Below are 27,961 nucleotides of genomic sequence, written 5' to 3'. Positions count from 1 at the left end.
GCCGATTGGTTACCTTGATTAATGTTAGAATGAGATACATGGAACTATCAATAAGATGAAACAAATCCATTTTAGAAGAACATCCACACATTCTTGGGAAATTTTGATCGTTTTCTTTACATGGAAAAAAAGGATTTACTTCTTTTTATGTAAACCAGCTATTTATTTCTCTTACAAACCAATATTTTGATATATTTAATAACCATTTTCAATGTTCACATATAAATAAATCAAGCAAATTTGTAAAAGTTTCACAAAAGTTTCGTATTTCACAAAAGTTTCAGAAAAAGAAAAAAATCAACAAAAGAGTGCATATGAATATGAATAGGAATAACATGTCTATAAGTGGTATCTTCGAGAGGTTTGACAAGAACAAAGACGGTAAGATCTCATGGGAAGAGTTTCGTGACGCGATTCATGCTCTCTCTCCAGCTATTCCTTCAGACAAACTGGTCGAGATGTTCATCCAGCTTGACACGAACGGAGATGGTCAGCTCGATGCGGCCGAATTCGCTTCGTGTATGGACCAAACTGCTCAGTCTAGTGGTGGCGACGTGGAAAAAGAGTTGAAGGATGCGTTCAAACTATATGATATTGATTGTGATGGGAAGATATCGGCCAATGAGTTACATGTGGTGATGACTCGGCTCGGAGAGAAGTGTACGGTTGAGAGCTGCGTAGGGATGGTTCAAGCTATCGATGTAGATGGTGATGGTTATATTAGCTTTGAGGAGTTTAAGACTATGATGATGCGTTCTAAGAAATAGTATAGACTATTCTTCTCAAGGACCCAAGCCTAGAAACTGGTCACTATTATAATGCATGTTAAATTTTGTCTGTCTCTGTTCATCAATTTGAGTTTCGACTTGAAGCTTTTTCAAGTTTGCTAAGATTTATGACATCATCAATTGGCTTTGGACTTTTCAACTTTACGGGTCAAAACAAAACTAAAATAAACAGTACAATTAGAAGAAAATATAAATATAAATTATGACATGGGAAATCTTTGATATGATCATTTTTACTGGATGTAAAATCCTTCAGTTTTTCTGTAAATTGTTGTGATAGTTCTTTTAGTATGATGAATTAATGACGGTTTTGAGTAGAAAAATGATAGAAATACAACAAAGTTGGAGCAATGAGAGACATAATAAGAGCTTTTCAGAGAAATACCAGAAGGCTTTTACTGCAAGGCTTTCAATATATTTCTCCGCCAAAGAGCAGTCTCTGGGTCGAACCTCAACTCCCAAGTCGGCCAGTAATGGAGATCTTGCTTCAGAGTCAAGACTCGTGGCTTGCCGTTAAGATGAACAGTCCTAATACGCACAAACTGCCCGTGCTCTAGCTCCTGTTGCAACCAAATCGAAAAGAAACAATCTAAGATCACAATTTAGATCAGAGTAAAAGAGCAATTGTAATGGCTCCTGCATAACTGTTCTTCAGGTCCAAAGTAATTGAAAGTGTGACTTCTGTAAGGAAAGAGACAAAACCTTGGTAGCATCTGCGAATGCGTTTAGGTCAGGAGTCTTCCTCCCATTAACTTCCACAATCCATTGAAGTGCGTAGAGGCCATATCGGTGAGCGGGACTCCCGTGACACCATCTGAGAACAAAATTTGTCAAATTTAGTGTGTTGCGACAAATAAATTGCTAAGAACCAGTTTTTCTGTTAAACCAAATTGAGATTTCATATATAGGTCACAACTAGTACCTTGTGACATAGACACCATGACCTTCCTCAGGAAGAAATCCAAGAGCACGAACCGCAGGATGAGGATCCTGAACAACGCATCCGCACCAGTTTATCGCTCTTGTCGTTCCATTCCCATCTCTTTTATCAGTTCCAACTACGAGCTCTAGTTCTTGGCCCTAACAAACCAACAAGAGATTAAATAAACACGTAGAAACTCAAGAAAAGGAAACGAACTACTGTTGTCACAGATGGTGTGATCAATCGACACAAAGACTCAGGTGATAACGAAGAAACAAAGAAATAATAAGATAGGAGTTAATGGTGTCACCTGTCGAAGGATTGTTAGATTGAGATTTTCATCGCTGTGGCTACCCTTATCCAATGTTTGGCAAGCGGCTTCTATGTCATTGAAGCATGTAACTGGCATCTTATTGACTGCCAGAACCATATCGCCTTGTTCAAGAAGGTTTTCAGCTTTTGATCCTGCCAGGCAACCTTTAACACGCAGAACTTGACGTCTAACAGGATCCTTCTTGACTAGGACCTGTGAGAACAATCAATATAGTAAACGGATTTGAGAATGCCTAATTTTAGTAGACTAAGATTCTAAGCACAAAGACACATATTGATATGATAAAGAATCTAAGCAGAAATATAGCGAAATATAAACAAATGGCTTACTTGGATCCATGCATCACTCAGACCAAAACTCCGTGCTTTTGAAAGCAAAGTAGGATACAATTCAACTTCCAAAATCCGAACAAGTGGCATTGGCCTTTTGACACCATTTATGAGAAGAGCTGGTCCATTTCCACCGGTTATGATTTTTTCAAGGACTTGGCTGATTGCATATACCGGGATACCTCTGACAAACTGATGGTCTTCTGACGAAGTGGAACTATATTTAACCTGTGATCAATTCACAAGAGCAGCATCTTAGAAAAAAAAGACGCACAAAAATTAGGTAACGGCAAAGTGGGAAGATGAACCTGAGTCGAAAAGCTTCCCCAAATAGCCCGGATTCTTCCCTGCTCATCAGTCAGCGCCCCTGAAAATGAGCTACCAAAATCTGCAAGAAACAAGAAACGAAGTGAGATTTGAACAAGTCTAGAATAACTAAGTTTAATGTCAAAGGCTCTGAATTCCCTAACCTGTATCAAGCTCAATTACTTCCATATTAGTAGCTCTGTAGCGGGGAGAATCAGCAGACCCAATGTTTAACGCTGCACATGGATTGGTTACAATAGATTTTCTTGATGTGGCTTGAAGGTTCCTACTCAATCCGACAAGATAGACTGAATCTCCACGTTGGAGTGCAGGTTCTGTTTAGGCAATAGCCATACAACATAAACATAAATCTTATAAGACCGCTTTTCGTAAAAGCATAATCATCTGTTAGATGGTGATATCCAAACAGGCAATGATGGAACTTTCAAATGGTTAACAACATACCAGGTAGTAGCTCAGCTGCACGAATGACTGAAGCACTGGCAGGATCCATTGCTGACGGATTATACGCAATAAGAGCATAGTTGTGAACAGGATGAAGAAATACTACCTACAGTTCAGTTAAGAAAGATCAGTTCTAACGCTTCCTTCCATGAACTATAAGATTCTCAGGGAAATCTAAGTATCTAACCTCTCCAGGAATCTCGACTGGAAAAGCAGCAAAGGACAACATAACATCAGATGCAGAAATCGCAACAGTGTTTTTGTCCACCACAGCAAGTCCCATGCTAGAAGAATGATATATAATGATGCCAGTTCCAAAGAAATGTTGGGAGTGTACACCATCAAGACTGCATGATGGTGGTACATGAACCTGTATAAGAGAAATTAGATTCAACAGATACAAGTAGCCTTTAATCACAAGAAGAACTACAGTATTTTTACTTTTGACCCAATAAACGAAAAAAGAACCATAGTTAAAATCGCATATACCAGCTAAATAGTTAACCAAGATAATAATTCAGTTCACAAGGTCATATGTCTATCGTTTTCTTATAGCCTCTGTAGATTATTGTCTATCAGACTTGTAAAAGTAATTACCAAATCTAACATGTTCTTGAGAAATAATTTAAGTAACAACTTTGTGTTATCAATTAATTTAAGTAACTACTTTGTGTTATCAATTTGTACTCTTTGATGATGTAGGAACTCTGAACCTTGAAGTCAATATTGTATACTATTCTATACAGGTTCAGTGACACACCCATCTTCTGTGCAAATTAATAGAATCAACTGCTACACCCAAAGTTACTAAGTATTATCAAACGTTGTGAATGAAAAATCAAATGACCATTAAGAACCAAGAAAGAAACAGTAAGAAATAGCACACCACATAAAAGTATTAAATCTCAACAGCTGGTGAAACTGATAACTTTGAGAAAAGTTTTAGTCTTTACCTCAAACATGACAAGAGCAGGCTCAATAGCACGCTCAGCCAATGAAGCATTAGCAGGCAGTGCTGTTGCACCTTCGAAGTCTCTTAAAACTGTACTATCTGTTGCCATTGCATCATCAGATTTAAATTCACTGCCATATAAGGAACCATTTGAAGCAATCCCATCTAAAGTTTCATCGTCAACTCTTTGTTTCTTTGCTTCTGAGCCAAAATCATTCTGAGAACCATCCCCACTAGAGGCTTCCATAATAGCTGCAATATCAGTAACCCCACGAACATTCACTTCATGCATGGGTTCTGTATCGTGATGGCATAGAGAAATATCTTGGCTTATAGGCAAGCCATTATTACCAATAGACGGTGAAACAGAAGCAGGTTCAATTGCAGGTTTCGCATCCCATAAACCAGAGCTGTCATTACGGGTATACAACTGAGGAGGAGCGTACCATTCATGACGATCAATCGTGACTAACACAGACTGCAGGAAATGGAACCCGACAATAAGTACTTCTCGTTTGAGTATTAGCTTAGAGTTCAAACGAAACATGGACAGCAAGCATGTTAATGACAGGAACGGTGCTAACGCAAAAAGATCCACAGTGAAATTCATAGTTTTAAAGATAATGTTTTTCCATAAAAAGTGATCACAGAGATCTAGCAGCACTGCAGTAGCACAAAATTTCACACACTAGGAAGTAGGAAGACCGAGAAGAGAGGTAATATTATCACAGAATCAACAAACTGTTTGCAAGAATGAAGATGCTGATATGGAGTAGCCTAAGAAAAATATCATATATAAATGCTAGCATCAAGTTTTGACAAGTATATGCTTACAGTGGGTAAGGAAGTTTAGCAAAAAGATTGTTTAAACAAGAAATATCACCTTCTTGCGATGACGATCATTGTGAGACATATATTCCAAGGGAACACGAGCACCCCTAGAAAGCTTTGAAAGAACAGATACTAAATCTCCAAGACCGGAAATGTCCTCATTAGCAACCTTCTTTATGATAGCATGTCGAGGGACCCCAGCTCTAAATAGCATGTATCTGAATAGAAAAGAGCTCTTCCAAGTAAATCCATAAATACAGAGACACGTAATCATTTACATTAACAATAAGCTCCCATGTAAGAATATTCATCAGTCAAGAATAAATCAAGAAAATGTGAAAATTTTGATGGTGGAAGTAGAGGGGCTTACCCAGGGTCCGCAACATATGCCAGGCCACAAGGAAAACGAAAATTGCGAGCCTGTTAAATCACAATATTTTAAGATCAGCTAATGCCCATAAGTAAGTGTCAGTGAAATACGTGTAAGCTTCTCTATCAGTAGGAGGTAGTGTAGTCATTTCACTAGCTCACTTAGTTATGCTTCCATAATCAGATCTAGCAAGACAGTGTGGGGGATAAAGTCGATCCAAAGCATTTATAATGAATATAATATGTAGCATATTGATACGATTCTCCAACTAATAGTACATTAAAGAGTTCCAAGATCAGTATGCAAATTCAATGACGGATAAACCCTAACCCTAAACATTATACCCTGACAGTAAACCCTAAGCCATAAATAAACACAACAGTTCCACATGTAGGGCACAAGAATATCATGCATGGAGGCACAGAGATTTCCAGATAATATCTTTTCAAGTCATAGTTAAGTTACCTGCTGATAAGACAACGGATGAATTACAGCACCGCTTACTTCCAGGAAGTGGTCTGGAGTGATTGAGTGTAAATCTTGTACCTGTGGCAGGAAATACAGAAACACATAAGGCTCTTGATTTTTATGATAGACAAAAGTATGAATTACATTAAAGCAGAATCCTAAATGAAAATTACATGTGAGGAATTGAAGAACTCCATCTATCTGGGGAAACGAAAAGAGCTACAAGAGCAAATTTAATGACCAAAAGAAAAGAGAAGAGACGGCTACATATATTTTACTTCTAGTCTTTGCATAGACTCCTACTTTTCTAGTCAGTATGTGACTGGACAGAAACTAAACAAAAAATCCTAGAAGACTACTGGGAACGTGAAACCAAAGTTAGAAATAGAAGAATGGAACTCACTGATACACTAACAGATAGTGGTTGTCCACCCCTTTCAATCTCCAGTTCAAGTATCTGGCCAACTCCGTCATCAAGCAGATTCTCCAAGTTCAAAAATTGTGTGAGCACCTGTGATAACAATCAAACGCATAAAGGAAGATTTAGCAAACTGAGGAAAAAAAGGAGCTAGACAATGTAAGTGCACTGATTAATAGGTTCTGTGGCCAGGTAATTACTAATCTCTAAACTATACATTTCTTTACTAATGTTGCCGCAAAAGATATCACAATTCTCGATTACTTGAGGCAAACAGAATAAAAATCCTCACTAAGAAGATGCAATCAAGAAAACTTACTGTCCCATTCACCCGAACAAGAACATCTCCCGGCTCCAAATGTTTATCAGCAGGGCCACTTGGAACCTACCACATGTCAAGACATATCATATATAGGATAAAAAGGTTCGAATTTAACGGTCGCTTAAACAATAGCCATATTCTTTGAAAATAATTATTGTATTGTATGTTATTAATGAAGCAATGCACTCACCACAGAGTCGACAACAAGCATTCCCGTTTCCCCAGTTGGAGATGCATGTCGAACCACCTACATGGTCAAGATATAGAATTTTTCAGTGTGCATCACGAGGAAAGCTGATGCCCTACATGATGGTAAGAAGGAAAAGTATGTACCTGTTCAGTTTCACTCCTGAGACCAAGTCGCCGTATCTCATCGAATCCTTTATGAAGAAATGTCATCTAAAGTACACAAGAAAACAGATAAAAGCTTATGTATGAGCAACCCCCAGAACTAATAATTAAGTAAGAGAGATTGAACTTCCTCTGAATCTCAAATCTAACAATCGTTCGAAAGTGAATAGAAATAAAACCATGAACTATTTCAGATCCCAAGGATAACCTTTCTATCACCAGCCACAGTAATCCAGATCAAAGGTCCATGGTCATTCACATATCAAGTAATCTTCACGATTTTCAAGGTATACATTTTCCCTCTAGGATTTGAACACAACATTCATATCACATACATTTAATTGACTTACCATGTACATGTAATGGTATGGGTAATTTTTCGGAAAAAAAACTGAACCCAGCTATTTAAAAAAAGAGTCAAAAGTTGATATTCGCGGAAATTCGTAACGACATTATGAAGAGTCTCAAAATCAGAGAGGGAAAAACAAACCTGAAGCGTACCACGAGGAATATGAACTGCTTTTGGCTTATCTGTGCGCGAGTCAATGCTTTTTTGGAGAAAACTTAACGCCCTAACAACCTTCCAAACAAGAGAACCATTCTTGATCAAAAGTCCTAAGCAAATTTCTAACTAAACTTCAAATTAATATATGGGTTGGGTTACGAAATGATTTATAAAGAACACTAAAAATGAGATCCAGAACCATGTCTGACTTTATCAATGTTTCCTACTAGATACTGTAGTTTATTAATTTTCCCATACATGAAAAGAAGAGATCTTAAGTATAAGTGTAGTTTATTTGTAACATTGTACGCACTTCCAGCATGAACTATTTTTCGGAAGACCAAGCACACTAACAACCCTCTAATGGAGGCTCTATACACTTTTATCAATTCTTAACTTTGACAGAAAAGCTACACAACAATCTAATCTTCTGAATTTACTGGGGTTATTTCAGTGACTAAATAAGTTACACCATCTAGATTCTAGTCGTAACTGAACCATCGATACGAGTAAATGAAAAAGAGAGATTGCTCACTCGTTGAAGTGGTAGGAAGAAGGCTGATGCACTTGACGACTTGCTGCCAGCATTCAAAGCTACCGCCCTGCCTTGCCAATCAATGACGGGAGAACCACTTGAACCACCTTTAGTACCTGATGCTGCCTATAAACACAGATAACAATATTAGCAAACAATTCGTATGTGTAAGGTTTACACTTTGAATAACAGTAGCATAACATACTTAAGTATTGCACAATAAGCTACAAACAAGAATTTTTTACCCTAGTTGGTAGACTCGTGATATTTTAAAGTAAATACGAGTGAGAGACACATTTTGTTGTGGAAACAGGGATTAACAATAAGCATGACACGACTAAAAAGATAAAACAAGGTTTTGACACAGGGGGACAGCATGCAATTTAGTTCAAAGTAAGCTAGTGACTAAAATTTAAAGCAATAAATATTAAAGAGGACATAATCACTTACTTGCATATAAAACGTATTGAAGTCGTTATAACCATCCCTGCACCAAAAAAATAAAACAAATTACAAAGCAAGTAGCCATAAGAAACTATAGAAGGTACCGGTGATATATTACTAGTTCAAAAATTACTACTATATGAATTTACAAAGATTTCATGCAAGTATCAAGTAATATAAAAAATTTTCATGTTGAGAAATAAGCAGAACTAAAAAAACATGAGCAGTGAAGCAGAAATACTTTTTGTAATGTGGAGCATCCCTATCCAACCGCGCAAGAGTACCAGCAAGTATGGAAACCTGCAAATCAACACCCCAGTTACCAGAAGCATTACTTATCCATAAATGCGTCTTAATGCACCAAACATATATTAAAATGCATTTTTTTTTGCAACCTAAGTTTGACATTTGACAGAAAACTTAGCTAACTTGAACAATAGATAGACAGTTCAGACCTAATCAAAATTTAAATTGAGATACAGCTAAGTTGAGTAAGTGACTGCTTTTATAACATCAAACTGAAAAATACAGTCTAAAATACAAAGGAATCCGCCACCCTATGAATCTTACCTTTTCTCCGCTATCATTTCCAACAACCCTAATTTCGAGTCCAACAGAAGCCGCCTCTGGGGCAAGAGGAATTTCTTCATAAGTCAAAAACTGTACCGCACTGGGATCATAAGAAAAGAAGCCAAAGTCATGGACCTGAAAAGAATACCAAAGAATGTCAGCCTGATGACAATGGACAAGTCGAGAAGGGAGAAAAGTAAAAAAAATAAGATGAGACACAAATTTTAGCTCCTGCAGATGCATGCTCATGTGAACGAAACATAAACCGCATGTACGATATGGAAACGTAACAGTACAAAAGCGAAACCACGGCCTCTGCCAAACAAAGATGTTCTGGACTGTGGTGCTAGTTCACTCATACTCGAAGGGAAGCGGGAAAAAGGAGAAAACCGAAATGACTTACCGGATCCCTGTATACAGGATAGATTGGGATTTCCTCGCGGTTGACAAACATTGCCTCAGCAACTACTGGGCCTACATAAGAAGAAAGAATATACAAATCAATTTTACTGAACACTAAAGAGATTCTGTGTCTACTCAAACCCAGAAGGAATGACCAAAATATCTCCATATCGACCTAGAAATTAGAATCAGAACAGTCTTTTCCAAGCCGAGCTAAGCCATTCTAGATAAAACTCGAATCTTTATTCTGGACCACCTAAATCAAACAGGTAATACCAATGGAATCGCACAATCCTAAAAGAAATACTTTGAGAAACCATCATGAGCTGTACAGTTCCACAACAATAACATCACTTACGAATTTCTTGAAACCCAGCTAATCCCTAAACTCGTTTCTCAACAAGTCAAAAGGCGCACCTGGCTTAACCACATGGCGATTGGTGAGGATGATCCCACGTCGCTTATCAACGATAAACCCAGTAGCATAGCTAGCACCGGCGGACTCGGTATCGAAGGCGCGACAAGCCGTTGTGCGGAGTACAACGACGGCGGGAACAACCTTACCGAGAGCACGACGCCAATCTTCAGCGGTGGCAACGGATTCAGTTAACGGAGGATCGATCTCTAAACACAAGTCCTCCTTCATGCCAGACTCAGTAGCCATTGAGGCCTGTGAACCCAACCTCTCCAACGGATCTCCCATTTGGTCTCCGAATCAGCTTGGGAGAAAATCCGCGGGAAATGGGGTTTAGGGTTTTGGATCGGACTCTCTTACTCTCCTTCAAGGATATGAAGAAGATTGGGGAAGAAATGGAAATCTGATGATATAATTCTTGTTTTGCCTTTCTAATAAGCGATTTTATTTATTATATCCTTAGTGCTCCGATTAGTTGTTAAGTATATAGTACATAGAAATTAGATTAAATATTCTGTGAAGACAAAATGAAATTAAATATATGTTTTTTAAAAAATCCAATAAACAGTGTATTCTGGACTGGGCTTCTATCGCGATTTAATTAAATAAAAAAGACGATTTTGTTTTGTAGCGTAAATTTATCATTTTATGGAAAAAACATTTGAGGAATAAAAAAAAACTTATGGCTTTGCTTATAAAAGAGAGTTATTTGGTTCTATTAATTTCTTGGATTACTATGATACTGATATGATACTTAGAAGTTGTTAAGAAAGTAACAAAGATATTATACTTTGACTTTCGTTTATATGATTTGTTAATTTGATAGTGGAGTTCTTGCATTTGCATGTCCTAAATTGGGCCCATTGTCGCACTCTCACTGATTTCGGAAAGAACTATAACATTTCTGGTTTAGCAAACCAGAGTCACCCGGTTTTGGCTCCGTCTATGTCACCACCGCCGCCGCCAGATTCTGTTGAGCTGACGGTGTTTGGGATCGTTAATGAGAACGGAAGAATGTCTGATGAGTTCCAGATTGGGGATTACGACGCTGAGTCGGCGGAGACGTTGGGGAATCCACCACGGGTAGAGTTAGTGTGAGGCAATTCGAGATGTGTTGGGAAAATATGACGGAGTACATTCCTTGTTCGGAGATGAGGTATCTGTGAAGCAGAGATGTTTTGGTTTTGATTTTGTAATCCCAAATTAAGGATAGTTTCTGATTTTGTTTACAGGTGTGGTTCAACCATACTAAACTTGTAGGGTGGTCAAAATTTGGGTTTATAAAGAGAATGCCAAATTCAAGTTTCCTGGTGGTGGTACTCAGTCTAGACATGGAGCTCATGGATCAGATCTCCCAGGTTAATCGATTTCAATGTGAAATTATTTGTATCTGTGTTCACTATTGAATCTGAAGTTACTGTGTTTTTGTGCTTGTATGTCTAGATGATTCCTTATATCAGCTATGTTGTTCTTGACATTGGATGTGGTGTGTTCGTCGGAGGGATCGACGATGAGGACAAGCGGTTAGTAGGTTTACATTGGTTTTGACATTGTAATTGATTTCGATGCGGTTTACATTTTATTGAAATTAGAATTGATTTTCGGTTCGGTTTACACTGGTTAAGAGAAGAAAACAAAATAATATTCACGCGATGGAAATTTTGGAGACAAGTGCGTTGATTCAAATAGGCATGATTTCTAAAGGTGTACCCCTTCAGGAATTGCTCTCACTCGCGCAACGCGCACTTGGTGCGAGTGGTTTCGAAATACAGCCTTCTGATTGGCTGAAAAACTCTAAAAAAAGTGAAATAGTATACATGTTGCTAGCTCCTCTCTTATGTTATTATTTATTTTTTCATCTTCTTCTCTCAGTCTGATGAAAGTAGTTGTTTTTTTAGATACAATTGATTCTAGTCGATACAATTTGACTTCTCTCAATCTCATTTAAGATACAATTGATGATTTGATTCTATTGGAGGTCTTGGGTTGCTTTTGAAATCCATTCATGTCACCAAAAAAAATACAAATGGTTGATGAGGATCCATCGACAAAACCACTTGGAAGATTTTGTCTACTGCCATTATCCCATTCATGTGAAACCATGATTATATGATTGCAAACTTTCAGTTTTTAAACCATGATTATATATCTACTGCCATTATCCCATTCATGTTTCTGTTTTCTTTTGCAGATGAGCTTCTCGTATGACTTGTTGTTTGTGAAACTTTATTGTGATCATAGAGTAGAATTACAGCCATATGGCCTTGTGAACTTATGGAACAGGTACATCTCGATCTATCTTTAACTTTTCTTGCTTATAGCATGATGATTTTTAGCAATAGTAGTTTAAGAGAAATACTATTAAGTTGTTGACTGACAATTTTTTAATGTACTTCTTCTCTCTTAAGTATATTTATGCTTATCACTTATATTATTACTTTTGTAGTTGTTATGCAAATGCTTTCCTTCAGTGCCTGGCATTCACTCAGCTGCTATTATCATACCTTATTAGGGGATTACACTCTAAAACATGCGAGTAGAACGCCAAAATAACTTTTACCGCTCTTATTGAAACTATGTGGAATCTTATCTTGATAGTTGGTGTTTCAGGTAAAAGAATGAGTTGGTGTTTTGTTTGTGAGTTTGAACACTTAATTTTAAAGGCAAGGGGAGGAGAATATCCTCTTTCACCTATCAAGATCTTATCTAAATTACAAAAGATTGGGAAGAATCTTGGCCCTGGAAAAGAAGAAGACGCACACGAGTTTTTAAGGTGAACCATATGGGTTATGCTTTTAGTAACTTTTATCGGTTTTTCAAAGGTCAATATTTTTGCAAAGGAGGGTTACATTGTTCTTTCAAAAGAATGCCAGGTGTACTGTTGAGAATATGCAATCTACTTTTCTCAAAGAGGCTCATGCAGCTGGTCCGTTTGCTGAAGAACTTTAGTAGGCCTTACGTTTGGTGGATATCTTCACTCCAAGGTAATATTCTTAGCAACTGTGTCTTGACTTTAGTACCATTTAGAGCTTTTTTGTTGTTCTTTATTCTTCTGTCAATAACATACCTTAAAGTTTATACAATTCCAAGTTTCTGTGTGTTGGAGAGTTGTGTTTCTGAGATGAAGATGGACCACATTTTTTACTAAGCACCCGCAACTTTAGAGCCCATCTTCTTTAGTGAAAAATGGATCAAATTTTGTAACAGTTATGTGTTAAAATAACTCTGGCTTGATGTCTCATTGTTCTGGTGCAGCATTAACATGGTATCAGCGGCGTTCAAGGGAAATCCTCAGTGAACAGGCAGAGGATGATTTATAAAGCCATATGCGACGAGGAGCTTCAGAATGTGGTTCATGCCGTTGATCAGATGACAACAAAGACTCCTTCAGAAGTTTTAAAAGCTTACACAAGTGTGACCAAAGCTCTGAATCTGTATTTGGTCGAAACTTCAATGCCAACAATGTGTTACTTCAATCTTGCTTCCAATTATCCTGGAGTAATTGAAGAAAATGACAGCATAAAAAATCAGCCAGAAGAAGATGTTTCTGCCTTCATTGACTATGTCTCAGATAGGTAATACTTATATTATCTAGTACACATTTCATCGCCTTACCAATCTGACACAAGTTAGGTTAGTGCGATAAGTATTGATAGAAGTGCATGATTTAGACTGGTCAATACCAGAGCTGGTGATTTGGTGACTAAATGTAGTATACATGCTTCTTTATGCAAGGTGAATGAATATAAAGAGACAGACATCATAAAAACCCAACTCTTGTTAATTTACTAGTAATATCTGAGGAAATCCTCTTCTTTGGCAGAGATTCTCCGAGACCGGTGAGCAAGAATGGTGGTCGGAAATCAAAAGAAAGAATTCCGTCAAAACACAGCAGCAACAAAGATAGAGACATGAATAACAGTTTGTGGACTGGTCTGGAAGTGTATCGTCTATGTTTAGCTCATCGGACACAAAAAGCTCATGTAGCACCAGAAGACTCATCAGGTATTGAGAATTTATGAGATTACCTGTTTGGTGGAGTTGAACCGGTTTGGAAACGGGATGGTCATGATTCATCTGCTCAAACGTTTTATTGAGTCTGATGACACAATTTTTGACATTTTCCCAATAAGCACAATTTTGAGTCTGATGACCAAATTTTGACTTTATACCAATAAAAAAAAAAAAAACTGCACAATTTTGTTAGCCATTAACTCAGTAAGTGTGTGAAAGGGATGTTAGAAGGTGCAAAATCAATAGGTGCCGGAGCTGCTACAATTGCTTCAGCGGGAGCTGCTATCGGTATTGGAAACGTCTTCAGTTCTTTGATCCATTCTGTGGCGTGAAATCCATCATTGGCTAAACAATCATTTGGTTATGCCATTTTGGGCTTTGCTCTAACCGAAGCTATTGCATTGTTTGCCCCAATGATGGCCTTTTTGATAACCCCACCCCATACGACTAGTTGGGGGGGCTGTTCGCCTTTTGAATCAAACAAAGTAAGTTGTAGGTAGGGGCTTCATAGCTACTTTCATTCTAAAGGAAAGCGAATGAAGAGGCTTACGTATCTTCTTCCCTTATCAGAACGCTTTGACCCTTTGCCCATAGTTACATAGATTCCAGATTCGCGGGAATCAATAGAAAGAATTTCTTTGTGGACAGAAAGGTAGGTACGGAAAATTCTCAGGGGCCGAAGCGCCAAGTAGGAGAGGTCAGAGTCAATATCTCGTCCGATACTCGTCCTATCCTTTCTTTAAAGTGGAAACGGCGTAAAGCATCCCGGGGTTGGCGCATCTCATTGGGCGTAGAGAAGCATTGGGAACCCCAATTTATTTCTTCGGAGCCGTTTCTTTTCCCGTCCCCCACCCCGGCATATTCGACATTATAATAATGGAGCGGAAAGCACATTTACAAAATAAACTTTTGGCTGAGTTAGCTTTTTCTACCCGAAGGTTCAGTCTCTCGAAAGTGGAAAGCCATACGTACTACCACCTCTGGTCGGATGAATGGAATTGAGGTTCGATGTAATTGACCTGCCTTATGTTGGACTTCCCAACTTACCTAGCGGAAGAAAAGGGCTAGGACCTATAAATAGAAATATGTCTAGGTCACTTCCACCAACAACTCAAGCTATTTCTTACTGGGATTCTCCACAAGTACTAGAAAGTATGGGATCTCTACAACTTGTTCCACAAACTCAACACTTATATAATAGCCAGTCATCAATTAGAAGCAGGCAAAATGGATGATGAAGGTATTCGGTGAGTCAGAGCCCCATTCCTGCTGCTTCTGCAGATAGGGAAGACATAAGCCGTTTCTCCATTTACTGTTCTTTGATTCTAACCTCCTTCTCCATTTCCCGTTCTGTCCTAGTTCTTTGTTTCTAACATTCTTAGCTTACCGAGATAACGCGCATCCGTTTTCTTGCTCGTCTTCCTTGATCTTTTAATATGGAAGGAAGGCTAGAATCTTCTTTCCGCTCCGGTGGCCCCGGCTTCTGCCTCTATCAGGCTTAGGCTGCCCCCACCACCACAGAGCCACTCTACAACTTGTTCCAAAAAAACAAAGAATTTAGCTTTATTCGAGGGAGATATGAGAGATATTTTATTCTACCACAGGGAATTTTGTGACTCTTGATGGTTTGATTATTTTAGACTACGAAGACCTCGGTCGTGCTTCTGGTTTCCATTCCCATTAGCTTGGAGTATCTAAAACTAAGTCCAGCGAACTGGAAGTCTCTTCAGACTCCCTCATTGCTTGGCTATCGAAGTGGACTGTTTTGAGATCTTAAGGCCTTTGGTAATAGCTCTGTTTTGTGGCATGGTTTTAGGTCACTACTAGAATTGGTTATGGTTCTCCCAAACTCATACAATGTCCATGGAGCTGCCCAAATGAGGTAGCTGAGGATGTGAAAAGGTAGAACCTAATCCTTGCTCCGGAAACGCTCTTCTTCTTGGAGGTATTTCATTTCTCCTCTTTTTGCTGTCTAATCTTTCCCGTTGGGATGTGCGGTTAGGTTTACATGGTTTTGAAAATTAGAATTGATTTCGGTTCGGTTTTCATTGGTTTTGAAATTAAAATTAATTTCGGCTCGGTTTGCGTTGGAATTAATAAGGTTTTGATAAAAGAAAAAATAAAAGTCACGCACGCGAGGCATTTTTAAAAAGGAGCGAGTGTGTTTCAAAACAGGCGATTTGGTGGGTTTACACCCACAGAAAACGGAGACACGCGCTCAACTCGCGAGTGGTGAGAGTGGGCGTGAAATCGCGCGATGGGTGAGAGAGGGGTGTGACATGGAGCCATCTGATTGGCTAAAAATATGAAAATAGTAGTGATATAGCTCCTACCTTCCTCCTCTCATAATAACTTTTATTACTTCTTCTCTTTTCGTCTTCTATGTGAAGAAAACAAGCTATGAGATGATTACAAAAAAAAGATTTAGACAAAATTTTGTCATAGTTTATATTATTAGGCAGCTTGAGAATGAAATTAAGATTTCTTCGATCTGAAAGTTCATGTTTTTAGATACAATTGAGAGACTTATTCCATCATTATAAACGATTCTGTTTTCATAGAGTAAAAACAAAGGATCAAAAAACAACTTTTTGGATAGTGATTTGACAGTACTTTGTTTAACTCTCTTGACTATTTTAGTACTTTTCTCAATATTACAGCATCTGAATAATCTTCCATTTCGTTTTAAGAAAACAAAGATTTTGATTTCTTCAGTCCTCTGTTCTTGAGAGATCGCCTTGGTGGTGGTGATAAATCGCTGAAATATCCAACCATATGCATTAAGACAACTGCCTTTAAAGCCAGTGACTGCAGCTTTCCATTCCATGAAAACATTGTTTCCCCTTTAACTTCCTCTTCCCCTGGCTGCTTGGTCTGTGTAGAGCATGGTTCTTGGATTTGCATTCACATAGTTTGTTGTTGTTCGCGTAAATGTCTGGATCGTTCAATCTGTCTAGCTGAGGACTCTCAGGGATTCTACCTGTAAGTTTGTTGTTGCTCAACTCCAATACATTCAGCTCCCTGAGCTTGGAAAGTGTCTGCAGGATTTCGCCTGAGAGGTTGTTGTGTGAAAGGTCTAAGATCTCTACCTTCTCAAGATTTCCAAAACTTTGTGGGATCAATCTAGAGAGGTCGTTGTATGAGAGGTTTAAAAGCTTTAAGCTTTTGCGAGAGCCTAAAGAAGATGGGATTTCTCCGAATAGCTTGTTCTTGGAGAGGTAGAGGTTTCTGTTGGCAAGACTTTGCTTTGAATTCTTCCAGTTCACTGCTAAGATTTCGATAGTGAAACTGTACATGAAAGGCAAAGGCGAAGACGAGCTCGAGAGAGATTCTTTCATGCTTGTAAGATTCCCAAGAGATGAAGGGAGAGATCCATCAAGATTGTTCTCAGAGAGATCCAAGACCTTGAGACTTGTGAGATTTTAATATGCCTTCTGGGATTGAACCTTCCAGGGAATTGTTTCTCAGGTAAGTACCTCTAGAGAAGAAGACAACCGGGAGATAAAACTCGGGACATTACCGGAGATTTTGTTGTCATGAAGATCAAAATGCATCAGAGATGGGAGATTGGTGAAGTCGTGAGGGAATTCGCCACTGAAGTTGTTCTGACTCATAGATAGCATTATGGTGTTTGAACCAAAGAAAGCTGGAACATCCCCTGAGAACCATTGGAAGATATATCGAGTAACGCAAGCAATGACTCAGGGTCGAACCTTGGGAATTCACCGGATAATTTGTTCTTTGACTAGTCCAGCAACAGCAGCCTGTGGATCTTTGAGATAGACTTTGGTACTGATCCTGAGAAGTTGTTTTCAGACAGCATCAATATCATGACCCATGTTTCACCTACCGTATCAGGAATCTGACCAGAGAAGTTGTTTCTTGATAGCGCAAGAACCGATAAGCTTATAGACTGAAAACAAACTAGGAGGTAATGAATCTGAGAATTTGTTGTCTGAAAAAATTATGGTTCCGATTTTCAGATCAGCCAACCATTTGGGAAAACTTCCTTCGAGTTTGTTCATGCTCAGATCCAGGAAGAAGAGCTGTTTGATTCTTGAGCCAATCCGGAATGTTCCCTTCTAAGCCACAAGATCTAAGTGACAGATGTGTTAACTTAGACTGTGCATAGACAGAGACATTCTTGTTCCATTGGAGTTTGTTTCCTCCTAACCGCAATATCTTCAGCTTCTGAAGACCAAACAGCCAAGTAGGAATCTCACCGGACAAGCCATTGTTATTCTCAAGCTCAAGGGTTTCAAGATTTGTCAGATTCTGAATGGACGATGGAATTCCACCAGACAACTTGTTCCTGCTCAAAGACAGAGTTGATATATTGGCTAACTTCCCAATACCGTCGGGAATTTCAAAAGACAAGGAACTGTTCTGGAGATCAAAAGTTTCGAGCTTCGTTAACTGTGATACAGACAATGGTATAGAACCACTGAACAGGTTCTGCCTCAGTGTCAGCGTCAGCAGTTCGGAAAGACTACCTTGTAACACACACACAAAATAAGATATAGTCAGTAACCCATATCTATGATCTTTATATATGAACACAAAGCTTGAATTTTGAGATTGCGTTTTTGATTTACTTATTTATGGAGGAATTTCTCCCTCAATGAAATTCTCAGACAAGATCAGTTCCTGCAGATTCTTGAGCGCTTTGATGTTACCACTCAACGTACCACCAATATCATTCCTGCTCAAGTCAAGGCACTGAAGATTCTTTAAGGAGAACAATTCAGGAGGGATAGAGCCGTTAAAGCTGTTATCACTCATGTCAAGAGAGATAAAACTGGTCAAGTTCACAAACCCATCTCCAGGAATCTCTCTTTGTATGAAATTAGACGAGATATTGAGCGTCACAAGAGATTATATACGCAGAACCGGTCTCAGAATGCTTGAACTCACTGAGCCAGAGAGGATAAGAGAGTGCAGATTTAGGTCTATCACTTCTCTGGTAGGGGAACAAGTGTTGCATCTAACGAGTTGCCACTTGCAGCAATCTGAGTTTGGCCTCCATATCTCTAAACCTTTCAAGGTGATTATTGCTGTGGACTGGTTATTGATGTTTAGAGTCAGCAAGTTCTTGAACTCAAGAAGGGATTGTATTTGGTCTTGTGGGCAAGAGAACGATATTTGTGGAATGAAGAAGACGAAGAACAAGAGGAAGTAAGAGTGATGACATGGCTTCAGCATTTTTTCAAAGCTATTGTTTTTTGCCAGTCACAGGTTCTTCTGTATGTCTTGATTTATAGTTTACAACAAGTCCAAAATGAGATTATTGCTAAATGACTAAAATCGCAACAATGTTTTTGTTCATTGTCAGTTATTGTGATGTGTAATCTTTGTGAAAGCACTAAATATAAAAAATAGTTGACTTCTAAGATCGTACTTTATGTCTATATAGTTGAAATTTCATAATGTTGACTCAACATTTGTTTATAAGATTTGGAGATTGAGTGTTGTTCAAGACTAATTGAAAACGATGCTTTGAGTTTGAAATATCTGACTTCTATTAAGATTTGTGATTTATACCAGATCTTAACAAATTTGCAATGTTATTTATATTCGATCTAATATTAATTAAAACCCACATTTTCAAAAAATGGAAGCAAAAAACTCGAGACCAAAAGATGAAAGCCTTACTTCTTAGAATTATACGTTCATTATAATTTATAACAAACATGTTGCTTCCTCCTGATTCTGTACTCAAATCAGGTACAAAGCCAAATAAGCCAGAAACTGCATGACTTTTTCCAGCTCTTGATCAATTCTAGTAATAATGATGCTTCTCTTCTACTCCATTTTTTTTTCTTTTTATCTTGTACTTACTACATACATAGAGACAAATTTCATTTCATTACACAGTCACATAGGTTGGCTCCTGGTTAAGGTTTACCTTTGGATTGTACTGAAACCGAAGCTACACCTTGTCAGGCTTCTAGAGAAAGATCATCCCTGAAACCCTAGAGCGAGAGTGAGAGAGGTTGAAACACCATACATGTTTCCTCAGCAAACTGTCCGACCATAGCATATTGATGCAATGTACAGATTTTTTGCCCCTGAAATCAAAAATCCAGGTCAAGTCAGTTACATAGAACAAATGGAGTAGAATCCAAAGTTTTTAGTTTCATAACATGCTTCATTTCACACACCTTGACATGGGTACTTGGGAAGGCAGAAGTGCGGAGAATCTCTTGGGTTTCATCGGTTACTTTTCGTTTAGGTATACTCAATATAAAAGCTGTTTGATCGGCTGTTGCAGCCATTGATGTTATCCTGTATCCACTTTCCCATCTTCGATGTATTCCTTCACTGGGGTACAAAAAGTCAAGCTCCACCACCTATGATATACACCACATAAACTTCGTTAATACACTATAGTAGTGCTCAAAAAGGAAACACAGAAACGTTGAAATGCCTCAGGTGAAGAGATCGGAACCTGTTCAGAGTAGCCTGAGTTCCTGGACATTACTACTTCCCAACGACTCCCAGCGGTGGTCATGGATGTTACATGAAAACCTTCTTTCCACTTTTTATTTATCCACTTGAATGGAAATGAGTTGCTGACTTTGTATGATTGCTGGGTATAAGGAGTTCCTATCGCATTACATGAAGTGGAATGAGTGAAACGGCTTTCATGCTTTAATGACTGAATAAGTTCATCGGCAAAGTTATCATCAGATGTGAATACCGACCTTTAGCCATAACAACCAACGAGCTCCCATTATTTGCACCAGCTATGGAACTGATATAGTAGTTCTTTTCCCATTGTTCTATAATCCAGTCCTGCAAAGAATCCAGAAACAAATGGAATCAAGCATAGGTATGACAGAGAGATGGCTCCTAATGCTTCAGCTGTTTTACCTTGTGCAGGAAGACCGAGGACAGTTCATAAACTTGAGAACTGAAACCAGTCCCAGCATCCATGATGAGGGCCCAGAGATTAGCTGCTGATGCTACACAGCTTACGAAAAGGCCATCCTCATTACCTTTCTCAACATGCTGTGCAAGTCTTGAGTCTGCAACGTTGTAATGATACCTACAAGAGCAATAAAGATTGACCCGTTACGCAAAGAAATGCAAAGTACCAAAATAAACAAATATTTCTAATAATACATTAGGATTGAAGTCAGTATTCTTCCCCATCCCAACTTATTTATATAACCCAAATAGGTAATAACTAAATAAGTGCCAACCTTAGTTTTCTCTATGTTCTGTGACTGGTTACTCTCTTCTACGTTTCAGTTCTGCAATATGCACATATTACTCAGAGAAGCTGGTCCATCTTCCCCATTGCTACTTTGTCAATGATTACAAGCAGGTATGCTCCGAGAAAAGTTATCTAAATCATGATATTATACATTGATCAGCGATACAGTCATTTATTATAAAACTCATTGTATAAATGCTATTTGCAGAAAAACCAGGATGTGTTGGATCCAAATTCTAAGCCAAGCGATCAGACTATGGACTTCCTCTTCACTGATGTTGCCATGAAGAGTGAACATATCAGGCGAAGTGTCCTTGCTGATGTAATCCTTGACACGTGAGTTCTTTTGCCTCTCAACTCGTCTTCGAATTTGCCTTTCATGTACAGTTTCACTATCGAAATACACAACTTAGCAGTGAACTGGAAGAATTCAAAGCAAGGTCTTGCCAACAGAAACCTCTACCTCTCCAAGAACAAGCTATTTGGAGAAATCCCATATTCTTTAGGCAATCTCAAAAGCTCAAAGCTTTTAAACCTCTCATAAAACGACATCTCTGGATTAATCCCACAAAGTTTTGGAAATCTTGAGAAGGTAGAGATCTTAGACCTTTCACACAACAACCTCTCAGGCGAGTTCCTGCAGACACTTTCCAAGCTCAGGGAGCTGAATGTATTGGAGTTGAGAAACAACAAAATTAGAGGTAGAATCCCTGAGAGTCCTCAGCTAGACAGATTAAACGATCCAAACATTTACGCGAACAACAACAAACTATGTGAATGCAAATCCAAGAACCATGCTCTACACAGACCAAGCAGCCAGAGGAAGATAAAGAGGAAATATTCATTCAAAAAAAGAAGATAAAGAGGAAACAATGTTTTCATGGAAAGCTGCAGTCACTGGCTTTAAAGGCAGTTGTCTTAATGCATATGGTTGGATATTTCAGCGATTTATCACCACCACCAAGGCGATCTCTCAAGAACAGAGGACTGAAGAAATCAAAATCTTTGTTTTCTTAAAACGAAATGGAAGATTATTCAGATGCTGTAATATTGAGAAAAGTACTAAAATAGTCAAGAGAGTTAAACAAAGTACTGTCAAATCACTATCCAAAAAGTTGTTTTTTGATCCTTTGTTTTTACTCTTATGAAAACAGAATCGTTTATAATGATGGAATAAGTCTCTCAATTGTATCTAAAAACATGAACTTTCAGATTGAAGAAATCTTAATTTCATTCTCAAACTGCCTAATAATATAAACTATGACAAAATTTTGTCTAAAAGTTTTTTGTAATCATCTCATAGCTTGTTTATTCACAAAGATAGAAGACGAAAAGAGAACTAGTAGTAATAAAAGTTATTATGAGAGGAGGAAGGTAGGAGCCATATCACTACTATTTTCATATTTTTAGCCAATCAGATGGCTCCATGTCACACCCCTCTCTCACCCACCAAATGGCCTGTTTTGAAACACACTCGCTCCTTTTTTAAAAAGCCTCGCGTGCGTGAATTTTTGTTTTTTCTTTTATCAAAACCTTATTAATTCCGACGCAAACCGAACGAAATCAGTTATAATTTCAAAAACCATGTACACTAAACCGAAATCAAATCTAATTTCAAAACCAATGAAAACCGAACCGCTCGTCCTCATCGGAATAATTTCTTCTCCCTCCGACGAATATTTCTCAATGGGAAAAGATTAGACAACAAAAAGAGGAGAAATCAAGCGTACCTCGAAGAAGAAGAAGGGAAAGATTTTGCCACATTCCGACCTGAACTATTTTCCATCTTCACATCCTTATTACTCAAGCTTGAATCAGATTCTACTATGCACTGCTTAAAGCAAAGTACTTGCCATTTGCTTCTCCATACAAGACAAGACTTGAATCAAGACTGTACACTCAAAATGTTGTAGTTTTGCAGCTCATAATCACCAACGCCATTAGCATCAGACTCCATCATAAATCCACAAGCCATTCAAGTATCGATTTCAAATCTTCTTAACCAGAATCCATGTCCTCCTCAACTCGATGGGTTCAATCGCTTTTGAACCCACAATCGAAGAAAGAACACCATAGGAATACGAACTTGGGAAATCCCTACATTGATCGCCAAGGAGACACCATCAAAACTGTAGTTCACATGGTAGTAACTCGAGGTAATGGAGAAAGAGAGCTTCAGGTGGCATTAAGTGATTTTAATCAAAATCGCCATTTTCGTCCTTCTGGAGAAGGGAAGAGTGTTAATTAAGCTAGATTTATCGAAGGAAATTCCGACAACAGGGATTGTAAAAAAGAGATTGTACCGGAGAGCTCGCAAATCGGCGGCGGAGACGGCGATGGAGTAATTGTTAGGATTTTGAAGATGAGCTAGAGGAGGTCGGACGAAGAAATTAGGATTAGGGTTTGGAGGAGGAACGTGATGGAACAAGTTCGGATTAGGGATTTGATAGTGTGGAAACGACGGTCGTCGATCCATGAGTTCCGGCGACGGCCAACTTCACTGGAAACGTTGTCAATTGTGTGTGTGACTTCGAAACGAAACGTTTTTGTTTGCATATTTTAATTGGATATAGTGCCCATTTAATCAGGCCCATTAATCTCTTTATTCGGCCCATATCCTATTTTCTTAAATAGATTAAAAACAACAAGTCGGGCCCAAGACGAAGATGCTAATTTAAGCCAGCAAAATGATTTTAGCTATAAGACCTTCCATTTTTGTCGAACAACCTCTTGACAATTTCAAGAATTCTAAATATCATTAAGCCAAAAAAATCTTAAATTTGAAGAAAATTTAAAAATTAAAGTTTTAGTAAAATTTACATGGTTTTAGTTAAAACAATATTTTCTTAAAGTTTAAGTGTTAAATCTATATTACGTGAAAACATGCCGAACTTCGAACACCAAAATTTACGGACCAGCTAAGCACATGATGCCTAGGCGCGGTTAGTTTTCAACCTTTTAAAATTTTAACAATTAAACTAATTTTTTAAAAATAATAGTGAAACTAACATGGTTTTAGTTAAAAAAATATTAATTATTTTCTTTAAATTTAACTTAGTGAAAATCATTATTAATTTTCAAAAATGAGTTTAAGTGTTAAATCTATATTACGTGAAAACATGCCGAACTTCGAACACCAAAGCTTACGGACCAACTAAGGACAGGATGCCTAGGCGCGGTTGGTTTTCGACGTTTTTAAGACTTAACACTTAAACTAATTTTAAAAAAGTAATAGTAAAATTAAGGGAGACTCACAAAAATGCCCATTTTTCAATATCCCTTTTCAAAAATGCCCCCTTTGGATGTCCATTTTTAAAAATACCCCTTTTATGTACAAAATAACTAAATTACCCTTCTTTTAATAAAAGATATCATAAATATATAAGGAAATATAACAAAATTAGGTCCACAAAATACAAAATATTTTTTGGCGGGAAAAGTGATCCCCCAATTTTTCCCGCCAAAACACTTGTAAAAATTTGTAAAACCTTTAAAATACCTTGTAAAATTTTCCCGTAAAATTTTTTCCCGCCAAAAAATTTTCCCGCCAAAAATTTTTTTTTGCGGGAAAAGTGATTCCGCAAATTTTTTGGCGTTAAATTTTTGGCGGGAAAAATTTACAAGGTATTTTAAAGGGTTTTTACAGGGTATTTATAAGGTTTTACAATGTATTTTAAAAGGTTTTACAACGTATTTATAAAGTATTTATAAGATATTATAAGATTTTACAAGCTATTTTATAAGGTTTTACAAGTTATAAGGTTTTACAAGTTTTTTATAAGGTTTTACAAGTTATAAATACCTTATAAAACCTTATAAGTACCTTGTAAAACCTTTTAAAATACATTGTAAAACCTTACAAAACACTTGTAAATACTCCGTAAAACCTTTAAAATACCTTGTAAATTTTTCTCGCCAAAAAATTTCCCGCCAAAAAAATTTTGGCAAAAGAATTGCGGAATCACTTTTCCCGCAAAAAAAATTTTTTTGCGGGAAAATTTTTTTGCGGGAAAAATTTTTACGGGAAAATTTTACAAGGTATTTTAAAGGTTTTTACAAGTGTTTTGGCGGAAAAATTGCGGGATCACTTTTCCCGCCAAAAAATATTTTGTATTTTGTGGACCTAATTTTGTTTCAAATAAGGGTAAAATGGTCATTAAAAATTAAAAGAGGGCAAACTTAAAAAGGGACTCTCAAAAGGGGCATTTTTGAAAAAGGGTATTGAAAAAGGGGCATTTTTAACAATTTCTCTAAAATTAATATGGTTTAAGTTAAAAAATATTAATTATGTTCTTAAAGTTATGTGTTAAAGTTTTTAAAAATTTTAGTCAAAATCACTATTATTTTTTAAAAATGAGTTTAAGTGTTAAATCTATATTACGTGAAAAACATTGCCGAACTTCGAACACCAAAGCTTACGGACCAAACAAGGATAGGATGCCTAGGCGCGGTTAGGTTTCGACGTTTTTAAAATTTAACACTTAAACTAATTTTTAAAAAGTAATAGTGAAATTAACATGGTTTTTAGTTTAAAATATTATTTTCTTAAAGTTTAAGTTTTAATTTTTTTTTTAATTTTTTTTTTAATTTTTTTAAGTCTTAAAAAGTTTTGTTTAGTTAAATGTTTTAGTGAAAGTTTTAAACTAATTCCTTTTAGTTTTATTTAAAATAATTTTTAAAGAAAAGATTAAAAAAAAAAAAAAGAATGTAGAAAGTAATACCTTCACTCTCATCTCTGCCGTACTTGGATTGTTTAATTGGTGCTCTAATCAAAAACCTTCTTAGGTGCTCCTAGCTTTCACTGCCCCTGATCTCTTCCTTCTCCGCCGGTGAAATTTGGTTCTGAAATCATCTTCGATGGGCAGATGTGGGAGAAGAAATTGAGATGATGGACTCGATTGAACTCACGTCTTACTTTAGTTTCAAGAAGAAAAAAGGAAATTCATCACCACAAAAAAGGAAATTCTTAATGTTGTTTCCTTTTTTCCGATGACTTTGGTTTTTTGATGTATAACGTTTAAAGAATTAGAAAGAATTATCTTAAAAAAAAAAAAGAATTATCTTTGTTGCTCACAAAATTTATATATCAAAAAGGTAAGAGAGAACATGAATGATGATGATCAACCTAATAAGGTGAAGAATTCCAACTCCATTCCTACGTTTATTCTAAATGGTTTCTTTGTATACAAAACAATGTATGCCCCTAACATGATGTTGTGGTGGTTGCTACAGGCAATCTTGGTTTGTGGAGCAGAAGCCAGATTCTGAGGACTTGACTGATACAACAACACACGTTGACATAATCAACCTACCAATGCTCTGCTCTCTGTGTCCAGAGTTAAGCACCCTGGTTCTGAGATCACAACAAGAAAGCAGGAGGACGACATAGTCCCTTTACAAGCAACAACAAAGCCTTGAGCTCGAGTACCTTAAACTGCTATTGTTACCTTAAACTGCTATTGTTACCTAACATGATGTTGTGGTGGTTACTTGTTATTGACTAAATCATATTTAGATGATTTCTGTTCAACTTTTAAATGTGTATGTCTGCATTTTGCACTCTTTATCTGCAGAGATAGTCAAAAGTTTCCCAATTGCTGTTATGTTTGGAGTTATTAAATGGACTTGGCAATTCTAAGACCATTTAGCCAATATTGGCAAACTGTGTAACCGGAAATGGAGAAGGAAGAACAAAATTGAAATTGGCATTTAAGAGATATACATTTTAAATGACTATCATCAATGTACATGAAATGTTTTTGTTATGTATTGGCCTGTGTTTACTCTTCCTGTGTTTAATTCTCTTTAGATGCTACTTCAGCAACAACAAAGCTTGAGCTCGACTCCCTTCAGCTGCTGCATTGAACCACCAATCTTAAGCAAGATGATCTGTTGTTTTTCTGGTACAAGTCGTGTAAACCGCATTGTTCAGTAAGCTGTGAGATCGGCCATAGAAGAGATAGATCATGCTTCCAATAAGTAGCCATACCAAGACCCTGATCCATGTCCCAGCTCTGCCATTACAAATTACCAGCAAGGGTTTAGAAACATCCCAATATACTGGTATCATACATGGGTCCATCAGACTAACTCACCCAATGTTGATGATCAAGTAGGTGTTGATCAATATGCAAAGAACTGGAAGGTATGGGACGAATGGGCAGAGAAACCCTGAAATAGAATCATATATAGAATGCCAGTTAGGAAACGCTGCTCAAGTATAAATCCAAGTTTATGGTTTTTGCCAAAACCTCAAAATTTCCGTCCTAACCAGATGATAACCAACTCAGCAAATGAATAGAAACTCTTATGTAAGCAGCGTTTTTAAAGAAAGTGAGACCAACCAATTGATGGCTTGCAGAATTTTATATTCAATTGATGACTTAACACTTAAACTAATTTTAAAAAAGTAATAGTAAAATTAATATGGTTTAAGTTAATTTTACTATTACAAACAACAACTCATAAGAGAAGCTCATCTGCACAAGATTACAGAAACATGGATAATGGCAGTAGATATATAATCATGGTTTAAAAAGTGAAAACTTGCAATCATATAATCATGGTTTCACATGAATGTGATAATGGCAGTAGACAAAATCTTCCAAGTGGTTTTTGAGGATGGATCCTCATCAACAATTTATATTTTTTTTTTGGTCACATGAATGGATTTCAAAATAACCCAAAACCTCCAATAGAATCAATTGTATCTAAAAAAACAACTACTTTCATCAGACTGAGAGAAGAAGATGAAAAAATAAATAAATAACATAAGAGAGGAGCTAGCAACATGTATACTATTTCACTTTTTTTAGAGTTTTTCAGCCAATCAGAAGGCTGTATTTCGAAACCACTCGCACCAAGTGCGCGTTGCGCGAGTGAGAGCAATTCCTGAAGGGGTACACCTTTAGAAATCATGCCTATTTGAATCAACGCACTTGTCTCCAAAATTTCCATCGCGTGAATATTATTTTGTTTTCTTCTCTTAACCAGTGTAAACC

The 27,961-nt window shown here is 37.3% G+C and overlaps 7 protein-coding genes, 2 long non-coding RNA genes and 1 pseudogene across 10 annotated transcripts; 6 read left to right on the top strand and 4 right to left on the bottom strand.

Moving 5' to 3' along the window:
* The first annotated feature begins 318 nt into the window (after positions 1–318).
* On the top strand, positions 319–927 carry LOC9318359 (probable calcium-binding protein CML33). Its single transcript, XM_002884330.2, has one exon. It carries the CDS (start codon positions 321–323, stop codon positions 765–767), a length of 447 nt encoding a protein of 148 aa, XP_002884376.1. The 5' UTR covers positions 319–320; the 3' UTR covers positions 768–927.
* Positions 928–965: 38 nt separating this feature from the next.
* Positions 966–10,221, bottom strand: LOC9320442 (protease Do-like 7). 2 transcript variants are annotated; one of them, XM_021033003.1, is made up of 25 exons: positions 9,730–10,221; positions 9,314–9,384; positions 8,911–9,045; positions 8,582–8,640; positions 8,347–8,383; positions 7,897–8,022; positions 7,347–7,436; positions 6,839–6,904; positions 6,696–6,752; positions 6,503–6,568; positions 6,169–6,276; positions 5,763–5,843; positions 5,298–5,347; positions 4,980–5,145; positions 4,448–4,574; positions 4,098–4,348; positions 3,332–3,514; positions 3,145–3,250; positions 2,844–3,014; positions 2,682–2,761; positions 2,374–2,601; positions 2,021–2,236; positions 1,711–1,868; positions 1,491–1,602; positions 966–1,348 (listed from the first exon to the last, which is right to left on the bottom strand). In XM_021033003.1, the coding sequence occupies exons 1-25, from the start codon at positions 10,013–10,015 to the stop codon at positions 1,184–1,186; spliced, it is 3,195 nt and encodes a 1,064-aa protein (XP_020888662.1). In that variant the 5' UTR covers positions 10,016–10,221; the 3' UTR covers positions 966–1,183. The 2 variants fall into 2 exon arrangements, with proteins under 2 accessions (XP_020888662.1, XP_020888661.1); XM_021033002.1 differs by having other exon boundaries at positions 4,098–4,574.
* Positions 10,222–10,473: 252 nt separating this feature from the next.
* On the top strand, positions 10,474–13,917 carry LOC9320440. Its single transcript, XR_002333460.1, has 7 exons — positions 10,474–11,085; positions 11,171–11,250; positions 11,919–12,010; positions 12,338–12,500; positions 12,593–12,711; positions 12,983–13,302; positions 13,551–13,917. It is a non-coding gene; the product is annotated as an uncharacterized LOC9320440 (long non-coding RNA).
* Positions 13,918–14,733: 816 nt separating this feature from the next.
* On the top strand, positions 14,734–15,627 carry LOC9318358. Its single transcript, XM_002884327.2, has 2 exons — positions 14,734–14,963; positions 15,558–15,627. The coding sequence occupies exons 1-2, from the start codon at positions 14,734–14,736 to the stop codon at positions 15,625–15,627; spliced, it is 300 nt and encodes a 99-aa protein (XP_002884373.2).
* A 371-nt stretch (positions 15,628–15,998) lies between these two features.
* Positions 15,999–19,131, top strand: LOC110229836. The gene is given in 8 exon segments (XM_021030843.1): positions 15,999–16,013; positions 16,303–16,429; positions 16,432–16,613; positions 16,699–16,746; positions 16,748–16,887; positions 16,981–17,089; positions 17,091–18,263; positions 18,395–19,131. Coding segments are annotated over 7 exon segments (681 nt in total). The 3' UTR covers positions 17,151–18,263; positions 18,395–19,131.
* On the bottom strand, positions 17,206–18,523 carry LOC9318357 (LRR receptor-like serine/threonine-protein kinase GSO2). Its single transcript, XM_021030835.1, has 5 exons — positions 18,418–18,523; positions 17,735–18,234; positions 17,592–17,654; positions 17,455–17,539; positions 17,206–17,399 (listed from the first exon to the last, which is right to left on the bottom strand). The coding sequence occupies exons 1-5, from the start codon at positions 18,521–18,523 to the stop codon at positions 17,206–17,208; spliced, it is 948 nt and encodes a 315-aa protein (XP_020886494.1).
* A 246-nt stretch (positions 19,132–19,377) lies between the features above and the next one.
* Positions 19,378–20,896, bottom strand: LOC9318356 (casein kinase 1-like protein HD16). The gene is made up of 6 exons (XM_021030834.1): positions 20,820–20,896; positions 20,615–20,789; positions 20,446–20,536; positions 20,190–20,347; positions 19,903–20,091; positions 19,378–19,809 (listed from the first exon to the last, which is right to left on the bottom strand). Exons 1-6 carry the CDS (start codon positions 20,894–20,896, stop codon positions 19,714–19,716), a joined length of 786 nt encoding a protein of 261 aa, XP_020886493.1. The 3' UTR covers positions 19,378–19,713.
* Positions 20,897–20,947: 51 nt separating this feature from the next.
* Positions 20,948–21,466, top strand: LOC110230358. The gene is made up of 3 exons (XR_002333463.1): positions 20,948–21,071; positions 21,169–21,296; positions 21,377–21,466. It is a non-coding gene; the product is annotated as an uncharacterized LOC110230358 (long non-coding RNA).
* A 1,505-nt stretch (positions 21,467–22,971) lies between these two features.
* Positions 22,972–26,675, top strand: LOC110229831. Its single transcript, XM_021030833.1, is given in 5 exon segments — positions 22,972–23,116; positions 25,672–25,769; positions 25,771–25,795; positions 25,798–25,827; positions 26,174–26,675. Coding segments are annotated over 5 exon segments (474 nt in total). The 3' UTR covers positions 26,350–26,675.
* LOC9318354 lies at positions 26,643–26,981 on the bottom strand (annotated as a pseudogene).
* Positions 26,982–27,961: the final 980 nt, after the last annotated feature.

This window comes from Arabidopsis lyrata (genome assembly GCF_000004255.2).
Source record: "Arabidopsis lyrata subsp. lyrata unplaced genomic scaffold ARALYscaffold_3, whole genome shotgun sequence".
Lineage (NCBI taxonomy): Eukaryota > Viridiplantae > Streptophyta > Magnoliopsida > Brassicales > Brassicaceae > Arabidopsis > Arabidopsis lyrata.
This window is presented reverse-complemented; position numbering and strand designations above follow the sequence as displayed.

Bases quoted from the DNA above. Each gene is read 5' to 3' on its own strand.
- LOC9318358 (XM_002884327.2), top strand. From the start codon at position 14,734: ATGGAATTGAGGTTCGATGTAATTGACCTGCCTTATGTTGGACTTCCC. The intron at 14,964-15,557 runs GCAAAATGGATG...GCATGGTTTTAG, and splicing joins CAGTCATCAATTAGAAGCAG to GTCACTACTAGAATTGGTTA.
- LOC9318357 (XM_021030835.1), bottom strand. From the start codon at position 18,523: ATGAGTGATAACAGCTTTAACGGCTCTATCCCTCCTGAATTGTTCTCC. The intron at 18,235-18,417 runs GTAACATCAAAG...GTGTGTTACAAG, and splicing joins TATTGGTGGTACGTTGAGTG to GTAGTCTTTCCGAACTGCTG. The intron at 17,540-17,591 runs GTAGGTGAAACA...ACAACTTCTCAG, and splicing joins CTGGTCAGATTCCTGATACG to GATCAGTACCAAAGTCTATC.
- LOC9320442 (XM_021033002.1), bottom strand. From the start codon at position 10,015: ATGGGAGATCCGTTGGAGAGGTTGGGTTCACAGGCCTCAATGGCTACT. The intron at 3,515-4,097 runs GTAAAGACTAAA...TCTCTTATACAG, and splicing joins CTGCTCTTGTCATGTTTGAG to GTTCATGTACCACCATCATG. The intron at 3,015-3,144 runs GTATGTTGTTAA...TTGCCTAAACAG, and splicing joins TGCAGCTGAGCTACTACCTG to AACCTGCACTCCAACGTGGA.
- LOC9318356 (XM_021030834.1), bottom strand. From the start codon at position 20,896: ATGGGGAAGAATACTGACTTCAATCCTAATGTATTATTAGAAATATTT. The intron at 20,790-20,819 runs GTAACGGGTCAA...TTGCTCTTGTAG, and splicing joins GGTACTTTGCATTTCTTTGC to GTATCATTACAACGTTGCAG. The intron at 20,348-20,445 runs GTCGGTATTCAC...GTAATGCGATAG, and splicing joins GTTGGTTGTTATGGCTAAAG to GAACTCCTTATACCCAGCAA.
- LOC9318359 (XM_002884330.2), top strand. From the start codon at position 321: ATGAATAGGAATAACATGTCTATAAGTGGTATCTTCGAGAGGTTTGAC.